Source organism: Oenanthe melanoleuca, chromosome 2, assembly GCF_029582105.1.
Source record: "Oenanthe melanoleuca isolate GR-GAL-2019-014 chromosome 2, OMel1.0, whole genome shotgun sequence".
Lineage (NCBI taxonomy): Eukaryota > Metazoa > Chordata > Aves > Passeriformes > Muscicapidae > Oenanthe > Oenanthe melanoleuca.
The window spans coordinates 101,514,568-101,530,789 of record NC_079335.1 but is presented as its reverse complement, the minus strand read 5'-3'; the positions used below and the strand labels follow the sequence as shown (position 1 = coordinate 101,530,789).

The following is a 16,222-nucleotide window of genomic DNA, read 5'->3' as shown; positions in this document are numbered from 1 at the left end:
GGTTACACAATGGCCCATTTTCAATGAATCACAGAATGACTGGATTTGGAAATGACATCTGGAGATCATCTATTCCAATCTGCTGCTGAATCAGGTTCTACTAGAGCAGGTTATACAGGATAGTGGCTAGATGGACCTTGACTATCTCTGTAACATGAAACTCCTCATCCTCTCTGGACAACCTAGTCCAGTGATCTGTAACTCTCACAGTAAATAAGTTCTTCCTCATTTTCAGGTTAATCTTCCTGTTTCAGTTTTTGCCTGTTGTCCCTTGGCCTCTCCCAGGGCACCGCTGAACCTGGTTTCATCCTCTTGCAAACCCCCTTCAGGTAATTATGGACATTGATGTGGTCCTTTCCCAGTTGTCTTTCCTGCAGGCTGAACAGCCACAGCTCCCATAGCCTGTCCTCTAAGTAAAGTGCTCCAGGCCCCCAAATAATCTTTGTAGCTTTCTACTGGACCTGCTTCAGGAGCACCACGTATCTCTTGCCCAGGGAGCCCAGAACTGGACACAGCACTCCAGATGAGGCTTCAAAAGGGCTGAGTAGAGGGGCAGGATCACCTCCCTCAGCCTGCTGGCAAAATTTTCCTAATGTACTCCAGGATACCATAGGCCTTCATGGCCACAAGAACACCACTGGCTCTTGGACAGCTTGTTGTCCACTAGGATCCGCAGAGCTGCTTTCAGGCAGGTTGGCTCTCAGCCTGTACTGGTGCCTGGGATTATTCCTACCCAGGTGCAGGACCCTGTATTTTCCTCTGTTGAATTTCTGGAGCTTCCTCTCCATACAACTCTCCAGGCTGTCCAGGTCTCACTGGATGTCAGCACAGGACTCCGGGGCCACTCCTCCCGGTTTTGTAATGTCAGTGAACTTGCTGATGATGCATCCATCCCTTCATCCAGGTCATTAATGAATGTGTTGCACAAGACTGGACCTGGTACCATCCCCTGGGGAACATCACTAGCAATGAGCCTCCAACTGGAGATCTCTACCTTTTAACTAGTTCTCAATCCATATTATTGTCCACTCATCCAACACCTAGTTTGCCTTCAAGGATGTTATGTGAGACAGTGTCAAAAGCCATGCTGAAGTCAAGGTAGTCAACATCCACCACTCTCCCCTCATCTACCCAGCCAGTGATGCAATCATAGAAGGCTATCAGATTGGTCTGGCATGATTTCATGATTTTTCGTCACAAATGAAAAAAAAAAGTAGGAAAACTCTTAGTAATAAACAACACAAATTTATTCTGTAATAGCGTCTCTGGAGTATAGATGTGGGAAGGCTTGGCTGTGACTACACAAGCCCTGCTCCAGGAGTATGTCCGCCTCACTGGAAGCTCTTTACCTTTCTCTAGAGGGGACAACTCCTGTTCTGCTGAAGTGGTGACATGAATCTCTTCTCTCAAGGTCATCTGTGGTGGGAGATGCTAGAGAGACTAGGAAAAGTGGAAGGCAGGACTGAATGAATAACATTATTTTTTCCTTCATCCTTCAAGATAAATAAAAATGCCCTTTTTTGGTTTTGTTTTTTTCCAAGATCTCTGTCAAAAGACTCCTCCAAACTCCTATAAACTTGGAAAAAGTCAGTTACAGTCACGCTTCCAGGAGTACTTTTACTTTGTCTTGCTGCCAAGAAGTGGTGATCAATCTGTGTCTGTTTTCTGCACCTTTGTTTACCTGTACAATGCTGGATACAGGCAGTTCTGGATCAAACCAGAATGTCTACTTCATGAAATGAGGCAGCAAGCTTAAAAAAGTTAAGTATATTTTTTAAGAGAGGGCTGATCAGACTGGATGCAGAAAGCACTGTGTCACAGTTCCTGTAACGTTTTTCTATATTTAATAAACATCCACATAAATTACAGTTATATAAACACTTCCTCTAACCATGGAGTTTTTCCAGTACTTATTAGTTGTAGTTACTGATAGTCAAGAGAAGAGTTCAGATGCAGGATCTAACAGAAAAGGGGAACCATAGGTTCAGTCTAGACGTCTGTCTTTCCTTATTCCTGCATTTGAAAACCTTGGTCAGTTTATCACCTTGAATTATAACTTTCTGAAGGATTTTGCAATACAGTTTTGAGGATAAAAGCAGTTGAAAGTTCTAGCAGCCACAATTGCACAGTGAAATAAAGAAATACAAGCTGCTTTTTAAAGATGAAGTCAGAAAGGGTTATTAATGGTACTTTTTTGGCTGTCTGAACCTCCAGAATGACTGGCTAAACCAGAACAGACGGTGGTAGGAGTGAGTCAATTCTGAAGGGATAACACAATTTCACTGCTTAAGCAGTATTGATTAATAGACTGAAAGGAAGCTATGCTACAGCTGTATTTTGGTTTTTATCTTTTTTACTTGTTTATTTATTTTCCACAGGTTTCTCTAACTGCAGTCTGGTTAGTTCCCCAAGAAGACAGGTACTTAGTTATTTACCTCCAGAGCTGCAAAGGTCCAGAGAATTAGCATCCAAGCCAGAAACCCGGTTGCCCTAAGAACACCTACAAGTGCATATATCTCAGCTACCTAAGCCAGGGGTGGCATGACCCAGAAGGACATGATTTTGAATATTACTGGACGTTGCAGACCTTTTTTTCTGGTCTTCCTGGAAGTTTGTTCCAGGCAAACTTCTAACAGGTTCTAACAGGTATGCAAAAAGTCCCCCAGGTGTATGATTAAAATTCTGTGCCATAGTTAAGGTTAAGAATGGAGTGAAACAGTTAAGTACACTTTGGAAACACAAAGAAAGATACAGTATAAACAAGCAGATATTTCTTTAAAACACAGCTTTGAAAGATTGACTTTAAAGTAATATATTTTTTAAACAAAGTGCCTTACTTTTTTATCTGCATAACTTATATTTGACTTAGATGGCAATACATTAATTACATGTAATATACTTGGAATATGTGGAAAATAACATTTTTTCCATGTGAATCAGCACAGGAAATGATCTGCAAATGAGTAAAATGTTGAGAATTCTACAGATGGATGTTTTTCTTAAAAAATATAAAAAATATTTTTCAACTATAGATTACTGACATCATGTTTTCTTCAACAGTGAAGTGACACAGAGATGATTGATGGCATACCAGAGACTGAAGAGCAAGAACTTTCTTCTGATCAGCATAGTTTAAGACTGTAATCTGATGTAAAATTAATTTAATAGTATATATCTTTGCTGGTGCCAGGCGGTTTTGCCTCTCTTAATTTGCCATTGCCAAAGTTTACCACGTTCTTGCTAAACACAAAAAATGGTACATAACATGATGCAAACTTGGAGGTATCTGACTCGGTTTTCTTTTCACTGTGATGTAAAATAAAAACTCCCAAAAACCTAAGAGACCTAGTGTCTCCTAAATTATGATCTAATAATACGTTCCACAAGGCACTTTGATTTACAAAATTTTCCCTTGCTGGGTTAGATATTAAAATAATGATAAATACTATTACTAAACCCAGCAAATTAATGGCTTTCTAAGAGACATACTGTGAGAGGATTTCAAGGGTGGATAAATTTAGGAAAATATGTAGTCCTCCATGGAGCTGAAACCTCAGTCTTAAGCTAATCGATTCTAGGCACTCACAGTGGCAAAACAGTGAGTGGGAGAAAGGAGTACAGAGTCTGCTCCAATACACCACTGATTTGCTCTGATATTCTGTGAATTATTACTGTTGAATTCAGTATTAGAGATTATTATTTTATTGGAGAATTAGATGCTGTAAGAAGGCCCCATTAATGTAAAATGGATTCTGCATGCACTCTTCAAAGCTCCCTCAAATGAGAAATTTCCTCCATTATTTCATTTGACAGAAAATTACTGCTTCTGTATCAAATTTCTCTTCTGTTTACTGAGGTGGGACTTGAGTCTCAGTCTAGTACAATTAGTAGGAACATTCCCACTCCCACCTTTAAAATGAGGTATGAAGCACATTATTAATAGTCTTTTTTCTTTTTTGAAATCAAATCAATAAACAGATTTTATTTTGAATATGTTGCATTGCACCCTAGGATGCATGTAAAACATTTGAAAGTTTACTGATATATATACATATATATCTATACTGATTGTGATGCCTTGGGTTTTAGCTTTTATATTTTTCAGATTTTCTGCTGCTTGGTGTGTAACTCTGAAACTTCTTATTAGGTGTTAGTAAGTTCTCTTCACAGGGTAGTTAGACAAAACAATCCCTTCTCAGCTAGAGAATCAAGGACAACTGTTACCCAAAAAGCATAAACAATGGCAAAGGGAAGAGGGCAAGTGAGGGTGTTGAGACTTTATAACCTGAAGCTGTTGGAATTGACCCCAATATATAGATGAACCACTGCATCCCAAAGGCAATATTTGGCTCATAGTGCCCCAGGAATCAAAGAGAATGATGCACGTATTTTTTTCTAATAAGATAATGTTCCAAGTTCTTTAATTTTGCTGTGAAAAGAACAGCACAGGAAACCTCCTGCCTCTGCTCCATGTGTCCTGTTCCCTTTGAAGCTACAGATTCTGCCACATAAGTGAGACTGAAGCAGTCACTGCACATTCATGCTGTGCACTGTTCATTACACTACTGTGTACCAAACAGAGCTATTAGTTCATAGATCAGAGTGCCGTTTAAGGTGAACTTGGAATCATTCTTGGTGGCAAAATTGAAACCATCTAAAGTCAAGACACAATTTTTCTCCAGTCTTCAAAGCATGTATCTGTCTTTGTCTTTATTCTCATCAATGAGGAATTTAAATCATAGACTCATTACTCTAAAGTGTAGCTGCCTGTGAAAAATGCAAACAGAGAGAATAAACAGGCTTCACATTTCAACCATAAATTCAGAGTCCCTTAACAGAAATGAGGCTTTTTCAGTCTGTCTTTGGAAGCAGGCTTAACAGAGTTTCCTGAAATCTGCCTGTTTTGGTGCTCTATTCATATAACCCACAGATGCACAAACTATATGGATTAAATGAACAACAAATGGAAACACTGAGATCTACCATGCTGCTTAAAATACAATACAGCAAAACCAGGCATGGCTGCAGTAAGGATCAAAGAGAGAAGATGGAAGGAATAGAGAAGATGTTTGTCTATGAAAATCAGGGCATCTATACTCTAAGCCATCTTAAGATAAAACTCTTAACATCTCTTCTGCCTTACCTCCAAACAAAGATGAGGTGGAGGAGGTTAGAGCAATTCACCTGACTCAGACTGCTACCAGACAAAATAGGTCACATTAGTTTCTTCAGCAATTATAAATCTTCTTTAGCTAATGAAGTGGCTAAGATACAGAACAGAAAAACAAAGCCCTCAGCAGAGAGAATAGAAAAAGTTCAGAAAGCACAAGGGGTTAAAGCTGATGTTTTGAAGCTTAGAGCTGTGCTTCAGGACTTTCCTATTCCAGGAGGACAGATTGCCCAGCAAAGGAGAAGGACAGGAGTGTTTATGAACTGGATTTACTCTCTGCAAAGTTTGCTGCCAGCAATAATCTGTCACGAGCAGCAGTATTTTGAAACACTACTGCTGAGTCATGCAGATTTGTTATGATATTTATGTCCATACAACTTCACAAGAAGCTGCCAGAAATTCAAGGAACTTATATTTGCTGTATATAATTGTGAAAATAAGCTTTGATAGAACATCCATCCACATTACTGAAGGAGACAAATTCTGGGCCTTTTCCCATATATAAAGTTATTTCAATTAACTGCTCTTTCAGACTTCCTGTCAATTCCTGGACTGTGAACTTCCCTGATACTGATACTTTACTGCTTCTCTCTTTCATTTATTTTACCACTTCAAGTAGAAAGAAACCTTAAAAGACTGGAAAGTGACACCAAAAATTGTGATTAAAATTCCTTAGTTTCCTTGGATTCATTACAGCTGTGGTGAAGTGAGAATATAAGTTAATTTATGGAAGCAAGATGGTCTTGCATCAATTTTAATGTTCTATGGACAGCTGCCTTTTCCAAAGACCACAAATTCCTCACACAAGTGGGAAGCACTGAGCAACCTCATTTGAAGAAGGTTGATCAGTCCTATCAGCATCTTCAAAGAAATTACCATACTGTCACCTAAAAAGGCAGTAACTTCCATGCCAAGGGAAGCTATACAGTAAGCTATACAAATTACAGACAATATTTTAAACTCAAAGACCTGTACTACTTCTACATGAAGCAAAATCAGTGTTTAACTCCTTGTCCTGCCTCAATGCTTGGAAATTGTCTCTTGCTTTCACATTGGTAAATTGCCACTCAATTTACTTCTGCTCTACCATGCTGGGACAAGTAGATGGTAAGTAAGCAGGAAGACCAAATCATGTGCACAACACTAGTCAAAAGGATGTGAATTCCCAGGATCAGATTTCTGAATAGCAACTCCTGCAGCTTCCCACTGTGGTGGCCATGAAGTGGCCTCCAACCACTTGCACTTCTCTCTTGACCTCTCCTTGCAAAACCCCATGGTTGATCTCCATGAAGGCTGGCTTTTTAGGTCTTCACACTGAACTGAAAATTACCTTACAAGCAGGGCTTAGCAGGGAGGTTTTTTCTGCCCACTAGAGACAGTAACAAAATTATCTGTCTGTCAGTTAGTCAGTCCCTGCCTAGAACTTACATACTCATGGACAGCTTCAGAGAGCAGACAGGCCTATCTTTCAAAGGTATAAAGTTAGTGCAAGGTTTGTGCATAGGAGGGATCAGGTAGAAGAACCCCAAGAAAGTCTGCAGTGTAAATTCGGCTGTTATATTTGGTTTTTGACCTGGTCTCCCAAAATATTCATCCTAGATAGCCACATCCATACAAGCAGATGAGAACCTGCCACCCAGCAGATGCTACTGCTTGTCCCTTAAGTGACTTGTGGGACAGCAGGGGGAGGTCACCATGGTCACCACAGTGAAAGGGAATTAAGGGTGATGCAGGGTGTGAGGGCAGACACAAGGAGAAAGTGAACTAAAATTACTGCTATGGAAAAGAGTGAGGAGAGTGGACACATTTGCAATATGGATTTCTGCTGCTTCTAGTGTAGCATACGACTTGTGCTTGGTGCTCAGTATAACCTGAATGACAGAAGAGTTTGATTCCTGCTGAATCCTTCACCTGTAATTTGTGATAACAATATATGTCTAAAGGGCAAGACATCTGTCAAAAAATGTAGAACTTCTGTTAGCCTGTGGCAGATATGACATAAATCCACAACGTCTCTGCATGAATATTCTCAAGGAGACATCTGGGCTCACAGAAGTTAGAGAAATGTCATCCTGCAAGTTCTAGCATGAGATTTTAAATAAAATGTTTCTTACCAACAATCATATGGTTGCAGACGTCACAGAAGATTGGTTTTTTGAAGATGTGCTCCTGGAAGATGTGAGTCTTGTTTTCTGGCAGCTGTTGGGATCTGGTGGGTGAAGATGCCTGGCTCTCTGAGTTGGGGAGCTGCCCAGTGCTTGTGCTCACCTCAGGCATCAAGTCTACTTGCAGTTTGACATCACTATTAGTCCTCTGGAAGAAATTGTCTGCACTTTTACTCCGCAAGCTTTTCGTCTTGAAGGAAAGGGATCGTTTCAGTTTCTGAAGCTGCAACAAATAAACCAGTTATAATTACTATTTTTTCTACTCTAAAAGCAATGCAAGGCTCTTGATTTTAACCATAAACCTGACTTTAAAATTTAACCAGCAATTTCTGAGAAAAGAAAACCGATCCAAATCAGAAAACAACCTACCCTACATATGTTATCTGATGGACAATAAACTTGATAGTCCCTAATGAATGCTTGTTTTGGTCTTTATTTGCAGGTATGACAGTAAAGAAGTACTACTGCAAATTGTAGGCATTGGAGAATACACCCTTTGTGTTCAAGCATGAGGGAACTTAGAGTATTCATCCTCTAAAAATACTTAATCAATCTGTAAAACCATTACAGGAATAGCTGTTAAATGGTGGTACATGGCAAATGAACTCAGTAAATATATTTGATATACTTAAATTTCTTGAATTTCACTGAAAAATATTATATTTTAAAATATATGTATTTGATTAGCTTTGATGAAGAAATTCTCTATTAATGTTTTTAGGACAGAAGTCTTAACAGCAGTAATAATGTAATTAGTAAGCCAAATGATAGTTAATCCATTAATTAATACTAGTTAACACACATTCACGTGTTCTTGTATGTTGTATTGTGTGTTGATTGACAGACTATCAAGCACCATAATAAAGCACTACTAAGAGTTGTTAACTCAAAGTCTTTATCTGTAAATGCCCTTGTGCAATATCAGCCATCCACTCATTTTTCATCATCTTCCCCAATTTTGTATAAGCCGAGAAGGGTACTGGATGAGGCACGGAGGTTATTAGGAAATTAGCCACACGAATTTGTGGCTTTGTCAGCTCCAAATGCCACAAGGAGAGGCCAGGTAAAATGAAAGACAGCTCTGAGTCTGCTTTGTGTTTGCCCTCTGTGAAGTGAAATAATTCTGTATCACCTTTCACTCAACATTATGCAAACCACTGCAAAATAATTTCAATCACCGCTGCTATTCTCTGGGTGACTGTGATGTAACAACTGAAATTTTCCATGCTGCTTAGGCTGTCTGTGGTAACCAGAAGGAATGGTTTATATTAGAAACTGTTTGTGTTAGAAGCAATGATTATTTGGAATCATAATTCACACTAATATAAAGGGAGGGAGTTTACATTCTTTCCCAAAAAAAGAATAGAACTGGTACATCATGCTGACTTAGTAGCTTCAGAGTACTTGCTCTCCCTAGATTCTGTTCCTGATCCATCCATTTTCTTTATGACACGGCTGTCAGCAAGCTGTTGGAGAGGAAAGTCAAAACACTCTGGGGAGAAGCCTCTCTTCCACCTTCAGAAACAAGAAGCTTGTTCCTGGAGAGGGAGACACTAGCTCTCAACCCAATGTTTCACAACAAAATCACAAAGTCAAATAAACGGACAAGGAACTGCTGCTCTTGGCTTCAGCTAACATTGTTTAGGTTTGCTACATGGAAGCAAACTGCATTCTACTTCCTGAGCTGTTCCTCCCCAGTGGCTTTGGGAACAGGGAAGCATCACAACCTGGGGCCCATCCCACATGCACCTCTCCCACCTGCAACTCTCTCTGGGTTCAGGGGAGGAGCCCTGGATCCAAAGGAAGGAAATATCTGTTTGCAAGACACTTTCAGTCTCTAGAGGAATGTGAAAATAAGAGCAATTAAATAATTAAATGCCAACTATGAGGTAAGTGTAGTTTATGGTTTCTGATGCTTTTTCAGCTAAAGCACATACCACAGACTGATTGAGCCTAAAACTCACTGTCAACTGCACCATCATAATGTGAGATCTTCCCTCTTCCTCTTGGATGTTAAGTTACTAGCTCTTGAACTCACTGAGGTTATTCAGTTCTGAGATTACTTCATCTCCCCTGTGACAGCCAAGAACTCAGGCAATAATTCACTTCCTTGGTCCTGAAACATTTCTCTCTGAAGTCAGACCTAATTAGTATAGCAAAACACAGAGAATTACAACACCACAAGGTGACTGAAATGGCATCCATTATTGATTTGCTATCCATTTCTATAGTGCCACATGAAGCGAACTAAAGTTCAAAATGCTGTTCCTGCCAGAGGAGGAAACCTAAGCTACACAATACAGTATTTGTTTTATCCTAAGACAACAGTCCTGCTAGTTTGGAGAATGTATGCAGTACATTTTAAGAGGCTTTGCATTTACTGTCCTTATCCCATTTTCCTGTGCACAGCCATTTACCAGTTGAGGGGTCTACCAGCAGCTTTTCTTCCCCCAAGCAGAAAAGTCAAGTTTGCCAAAGAAGAATAGTCCAGAATTCAGGCTATACCTGCCCAAACTTATGGATAAGCACTAAAGAGCATGCAACCGTGCTTATTCTGAGCATTCCCTCCCAGAATGTTCAGAGGACACATATCCAAGAATGAGTTGAGCAAGTTACCTTCACATATTTGGCAGGCATCTCTGTACAAGCTAATAGTCCTTTCTGAAATCCACTGAGAACCGTCCTGTGTTCATGTGGTTTAATAATTCCCAGGCATGATGGGCATCCTTGTCATTAACCAAATGCAGATATCATGCCCATTTGCATTCAAACTGGAAGACACCTACATGTTTCGCTTTCACTGCATACCGAAAACACCAGTGGAAGTCTGGGACTATTATATCCCAAATAGGTTATATGTGTAGAGAAGTGACTCAGAGAAAATGAAGAATATCAGCAAAATTTAGCATTTTGCACAGCTAATTACACACTTTTACTGTTAAAAATACCTCTCAGATCTATGCCCTTCATGCGTATGAGAGAGTATACAGGGCCACAGAAGATTTGCATCAGGTTTCAAAATCAGATTCAACTTTCTCATATTAGGCTAATGAGAGAATTTTAAATAGGGCAATGGCATATGATTGTTTACTTTGGAAAAGTTGGCCTAAGCAAAGGCGAGGGCTGGTTGTTATACAAACAGCGTAAACTATAAAACCATAAAAGCTTAAATAATTATTAGACTGCAGTTGAGTAAGCATAATTTGCCTTGCTTAAATATCATGATCTCCTCATTTTGAAATTTTCTGTGGATGATCCCCATTCTTTTATTGCAAGATTTCAAATGTAATTACAGATATGTAATATATGTCTGATTTTGGTCCGCTGTAAACTGAGTTAATGCACTTGTGATGCAACAGCTGCTGTAACATTCACCTGAGGTGAGAACCAAATCTTTCAATAGAGAGAGCCGTGTGAAAATTTTATTATTTATACTTTATTTCTGCAGAGTAAATGAGTCAAAAATTAAACCTTATGAAGAAACACTACAAAACTTTGGGAAAAAATCCTGCAGCTAGGGTTGTTCTACACTCAATACTTCAACTCTTCAGTGAAAAATCATACATTGAGACTGAAAAAACCTCTAAACCAAGCACAAAAAGGCTTTAAGAAACATATTTGAAATAAATCTCCTAAGACTTTCACATTTTCTTCATTGTGAGCAAGGCTAAAATTTAATTTTAATTTAAATAAAAGCAATATTCCCAAAAGCACAGGAAGTTTCCTAGACTTATGTAGCATCACAAAACCTTACTATGTTGACACTTCAGAAACATGAGTCCTTGATTTTAAAGCCAGGATGTTCCTGTGGTTTGAATTTAGAGTAAGGGGAAAATCTTTGTTTCTAATTAAAAGCTTTTTATCAGTCACACAGATTCTTAGTGACTGCACATACTAACCCCACAGGGAAGGTAGAGGTGAGTGCAGTAGCTCAACTTCAGAGCCTCATTAACCATCTTCATTCTGTATCTTGCAGCACAATCTCAATCTTCCTCCAAGTCACTGAATGTTCTAGCTTCAAGTGATCAGAAAGCTCTGTTATCAGCACTCCTCCACTCCTAATTTCCCTATACTACAATTATTTAGTTGCTATAAGCAGAAAACAAGAGGAAGCAAAAGAACAGATATTCAGATTAATTGATAGTGTTAGTTACATGCTACTGCTTTTGTTATGAATGGGAATTGCACCTGCCTTCACCAGGACTTTATTTGATGTCATTGTTGCAAGCACTTAATGCTTTTCTAGAATTTTCGTTTTAGAAGTTTCCATGAAAATCAGAAAAATGTAAGTGATTTGAGCTGTTTTAAACCCCTAGCTTTGCAATTACAAAGACATGCATCCACCCTGCAGAGTACTTTATTCAGGATCCTAAGTGCTCCCAGATACCTAGGAACAATTTTCCCCTTGATTCTCCAGCTTGTCTACATTAGCAGTCAGGAGGGCTCGGTAGAAGCAGATGGGAAGAATGAATCAAGGGCCGTTGAGCACCCAGCATGCACACATTAGGTTATTTCACAACACGCTTGGTCTTGTTGCCTTCTTGGTCACTGCTAACCATCCCTGCCAGCAGCAGAGGCTCCTGTGCAGTGTGGGGCCAATGGGGAGATTGTTTTGTACATTTCCACTCTCAACTATTTTCTAGGAGAAATGAATAAAAGAGTCCCACTTATCAGCTGTAATTCATTGACTGATTATATAACCAAGCCCTTATTTTCAGACATCAGCTGTTTGCTATATTTGCTATAGCAATAAAAAAAAAAAAAATATTGCTTGCTGTTCTCTATCTCTTTCTATCCCTTTCTTTACACTGGTGTTAACAATATCATTAGATCCATTACAAATAATTCAGGATATTAACAGAATTGGAATGAACCATCAAGCCAGTTTGAATCCTGCAAGCCTTATAAAATGTAGCTATTTTGTTTAGACTAAAAATGCTCTGTCAACAGATTTCACTCTGCTGTGAGATAAACATCCACTTTCTGTTAGGAACTATTTCCTCTCCCTTGCAGCTTCTTAGAGCAAATTTCTAAATTATTTGACTCTCACATTGTTATAAAAGAAGGACTTCGACACACATGGATCACATGATGTTGTGTAGAGATTTGCTAGAGAGAGTGTCAGGTACAGGGGCTATTACCAAAAGGCACTCAGACCAAAAGCATTCCAAATAAGGGAGAACAAAGTCTTGATGAATAGCTTCTCCTCTGAGTACAGTCCATTTCCTGGGTCAAGGAACATTCAATTTGATTAGCAACTCTCAGAACATACTTCAGTTGTTTACTTGCATTGTTGAAGGACTGGAAGTTACCAGGGTGTAAGCTGCCCTGGTGACATTTCTGGGCTCCAGCTAGCTGTGCTGATACAGAGCCAACAGGGAACCAGCTCAAATACAAGTGCTTATTTTTTTGTGAGTATGAAGGCTAATGATTTTTCTTCTTAAAACTGAGAAATACAAAGGCAAGTGATTTTTGAGGACAGACCAGAGTGTGTTTTATACTGGGTTTGAGTTGAAAATGCTCTGCCTTGGCATTTTAATGAGCAAAATTGATGTTATTGCATGTGCCTAAAGGCAGTATGCAATTTCATAAACACTATATGTATTTGCCTACTGATGAGAGGAGTATCATGTCTTATAACATTAACAAGATGAAAGGATATTTCTAATATTTGAAGCGTTGTATTTTTTATTGGCAAAGCACCCATGGTAAAACTTGTAAACTAAGCTGATTTCTTCTCTACCATCTTCTTTCTAAATAATAAATAGTCAAAACACTCTGCTAGTACAATTAGCTAAACTGACTTCCATTGTAGATGATTTATACAGTCTGAGAATCTGGCCCTATCATGTAGATGCATTTGCTCTAGCCAGCTCTCTTGGAAACTGTATCTGTTTAATTCACTACAAACAAAGAAGGAGTGTTTATTATTGTAGAATCTGTTATGTATTATATTTGTGTATTTTCCCAAACAGATTGCAGAGCTGTTGTTAGAAAAAATGGTTTTTATTGTTGCAAAAAGTAAGTAATTCAAACTTTCTGTTTGAATATTGTACCGAAATAGTCAAAGAGGAGACATTTTCCATAATACCTAACAATAATATTATTAGTGATTCATGGTGTACCTTCAGCTACTCTGTTTGGCTCTTGCAGCTCTGATAATCGCCCTCAGATTCTCTTCTCTGTCTTGTATTATTTCTTAAATCCACTCGCAGATTCTCAGACTTATTTAGAATATAATACCTTCTAGAACAGGGCTCTTTCTGTGATTTTGTTTCACACACAGAGTCCTAAACTACAATGAAATGCTCTGATTAACATGACAGAGTGTAGCAGCAAAAAATCCTTGAAAGAGCCTCAAGGCTTGAAAGCATGTAATCTGAAGGGGTGCCCAGGAGTCACCACCCCCACAAATGTCTCTGTGAATCTCATGTCCTCTGCCCTCTCCTGAGGTACTACATCTTTGCCAGCTGTGTGTTTGCGTCTCTAGTTAGCAGACCTCTGAATTATCAAAAGGTCAGCCTGCACATGTAGCCAAACAGGCAGTTTGCTTAAAAGAGCTGTTCATTCTCTATGACTCTGGTTTGGTTTAAACAAGCTAAAAATTCACTTGGTCCTCAACAATTGCTCCTGCACTTGGTTTGAACTTATCCTACCTATAATGTGTCATCTTCTCACTCTGCAACGAACCACAATTGGCAAATATGTGAAGTAAAGGTGAAATAAACTACACGAAGTTTTAAAGCCTGAAATTATGAAATATTGAAATATGATTCAATATCCTTTATATATCTTCAAAATTCAGCATCAGATATGACAGAATAAAATAATGCAGTCCAGTAAATGACAGATTTGAGGAAACACAATTTATTAAGTATACCAATTGCCATCAAATCTCAGGGAAATCCTTTTCTCTCTCTTATGTTTAGAACTATCCATTTAGTTCTAAGGCAAAAAAAGGGTAGATACTATTGGATTTTCTGTAATTGTGACTAACCCTGAGCTCACATTCCCTTCCATGCAAAATTATATTTTCATTGTAACTTCAAAAGACTCAGTCATTAAAAAAGTTTAAAATAGTTTCTAAAAAGGAGAAAACATATGCAAAAGAAATACTTCTATGAATGAAAATGAAGAAAAAACGTAAGGTTTTTTTTAATCAAAAACTGAGCAAAATCCACACCCAAACTCTCAAATTTTATATCTAACATAATTTTTGCTTCTGTGTTTTTGAACAGCTCTATTTTGATGTATTCCATTGTATTTCTTTAAACCAAGCTGTATTAGAAAGAGTAATCTACATTAATCTTCATGAGATCTAGTGTCTATCAGTATTTCTTCAAACTTCTTAACACGTTTGATTCAAGTTTATTTTTTGTGGGGAAAATGCTTATGATAACCCTCAGCCATGGTTTGTGTTCAGTACTGCTAGCAGAGAATCTTTCTCAAAGTTGCAGTATTTCAAGATAACAAGTGACAATATCTTTCAGAGAATCTGTACTGTAGCTTTCCAAAGTTTGTAATCCAATTGATGAAAATCAGATTAACCGTTCCAAAGTAAGATCTACTGAGTTCACCATGTTGAGCTCAATAATCATCAATTATCCCTCCTTTGTCAACATGTGCATAGATCAAAACACTTTGGAAATCAAACTAAAGAACCCTTTGGTCATTATCAAATACCAGGGCTGCAAAATATTTTGTCTCTTCAATCTCCCGTGCTGCCTCACCTAACAAAAGAAGGCCTGTTTCTCTCAGGAGCAGAGGCAAAGACTACAAATCCTGCTAAATAACTGTTTCCACATGGTGGCAACGGGTGGCACCCATTGCATGACATTCTTCATAATTCAGGTTACGAAATGTGTCTAGTGCGGTCCTCTGTGTAGCTCCTGTCTCCCTTTCATAGTCTGACAATAGAATTGTCTCCAATTTTTCCTCCTGAAACCAAAAGGAAAGCTCATGAAGAAAGCAAGAGATGGTTAGGAATAGCCTTTTTTTTTTTTTTTTTTTTTTTTTTTTAAATCAGCCTATAATTTCAAGAAAAGTAGGTGTTTACAGCATCTTTTTTTATACTTTGGGGTTCACCTCAGATGCCTGGTTGCTAAGCAGTCAGTCATCTCCATACTTTGCCTCTATTAGGATGTTGCTATCTCTTGCCTCTTGATGTAGAAGGGATTTGGACTGTTATCTCTGAGGCCCCTTCTTGGAATCCCATATTTTGCATCTCTTCTTGGATAGCTCTTTTCCATTTCAGCTTCTAAATGGAACACTCATTCCCCTTTGATAACTCCTGATTCAGTCATTTATTAATCTTTGCTGTGGTGGATGTGGCCCAATGAAATTTGGACATTAAAAAGCTGGATTTCAGACTTATGTAAATGCAGGCAGCCCTGCAGAGGTGAAAAAAGCTACACTGGTAACTACCTGCTGAGAGTATTCCAGATTGATAGAAATAGGACCTGGGTTTTGCTTCTTTTCCTTCTCATGAATAATCTGGAGTAAATGTGATTGTGAATGTAAGATTAATCATCCTTGACTGTATCTCATGTCTGTACCTCTATGAAATGTGCATTTCCCCTATTGATCTTATGCCTCAGTATGACACCCTTGTAGCTCTAAAAAAAACCACAATAGTGTTTTCTACTAAAAACTTTTTCTTCTAAAAATGCAGGGCTACCTACAGCAGTAGTTTCCACTAATATATTATACCCATTTTATTTTCTTTTTATTTTCTTTTGTTAACAGAGCTATTTTATAATACTTTAAACAGTAGTATATCTCTTGAAGCAAATATGGAAGTACGTCTCACAGAGAGGCTGATACCAGCTGAGAGCAAATTAACATGAACATCACTACCCACATACTGAATTATCACATTTGTGTCACC

At 38.5% G+C, this 16,222-nt stretch overlaps 1 protein-coding gene across 1 annotated transcript in view; it reads right to left on the bottom strand.

Moving 5' to 3' along the window:
• Positions 1-16,222, bottom strand: part of STAC (SH3 and cysteine rich domain) — a 73,832-nt gene that overhangs the window by 42,939 nt on the left and 14,671 nt on the right. Inside the window, exon 2 of the mRNA XM_056485664.1 lies at positions 7,285-7,558. Coding sequence (XP_056341639.1) covers positions 7,285-7,558 — 274 coding nt within the window. The remainder of the gene's footprint in view (positions 1-7,284; positions 7,559-16,222) is intronic.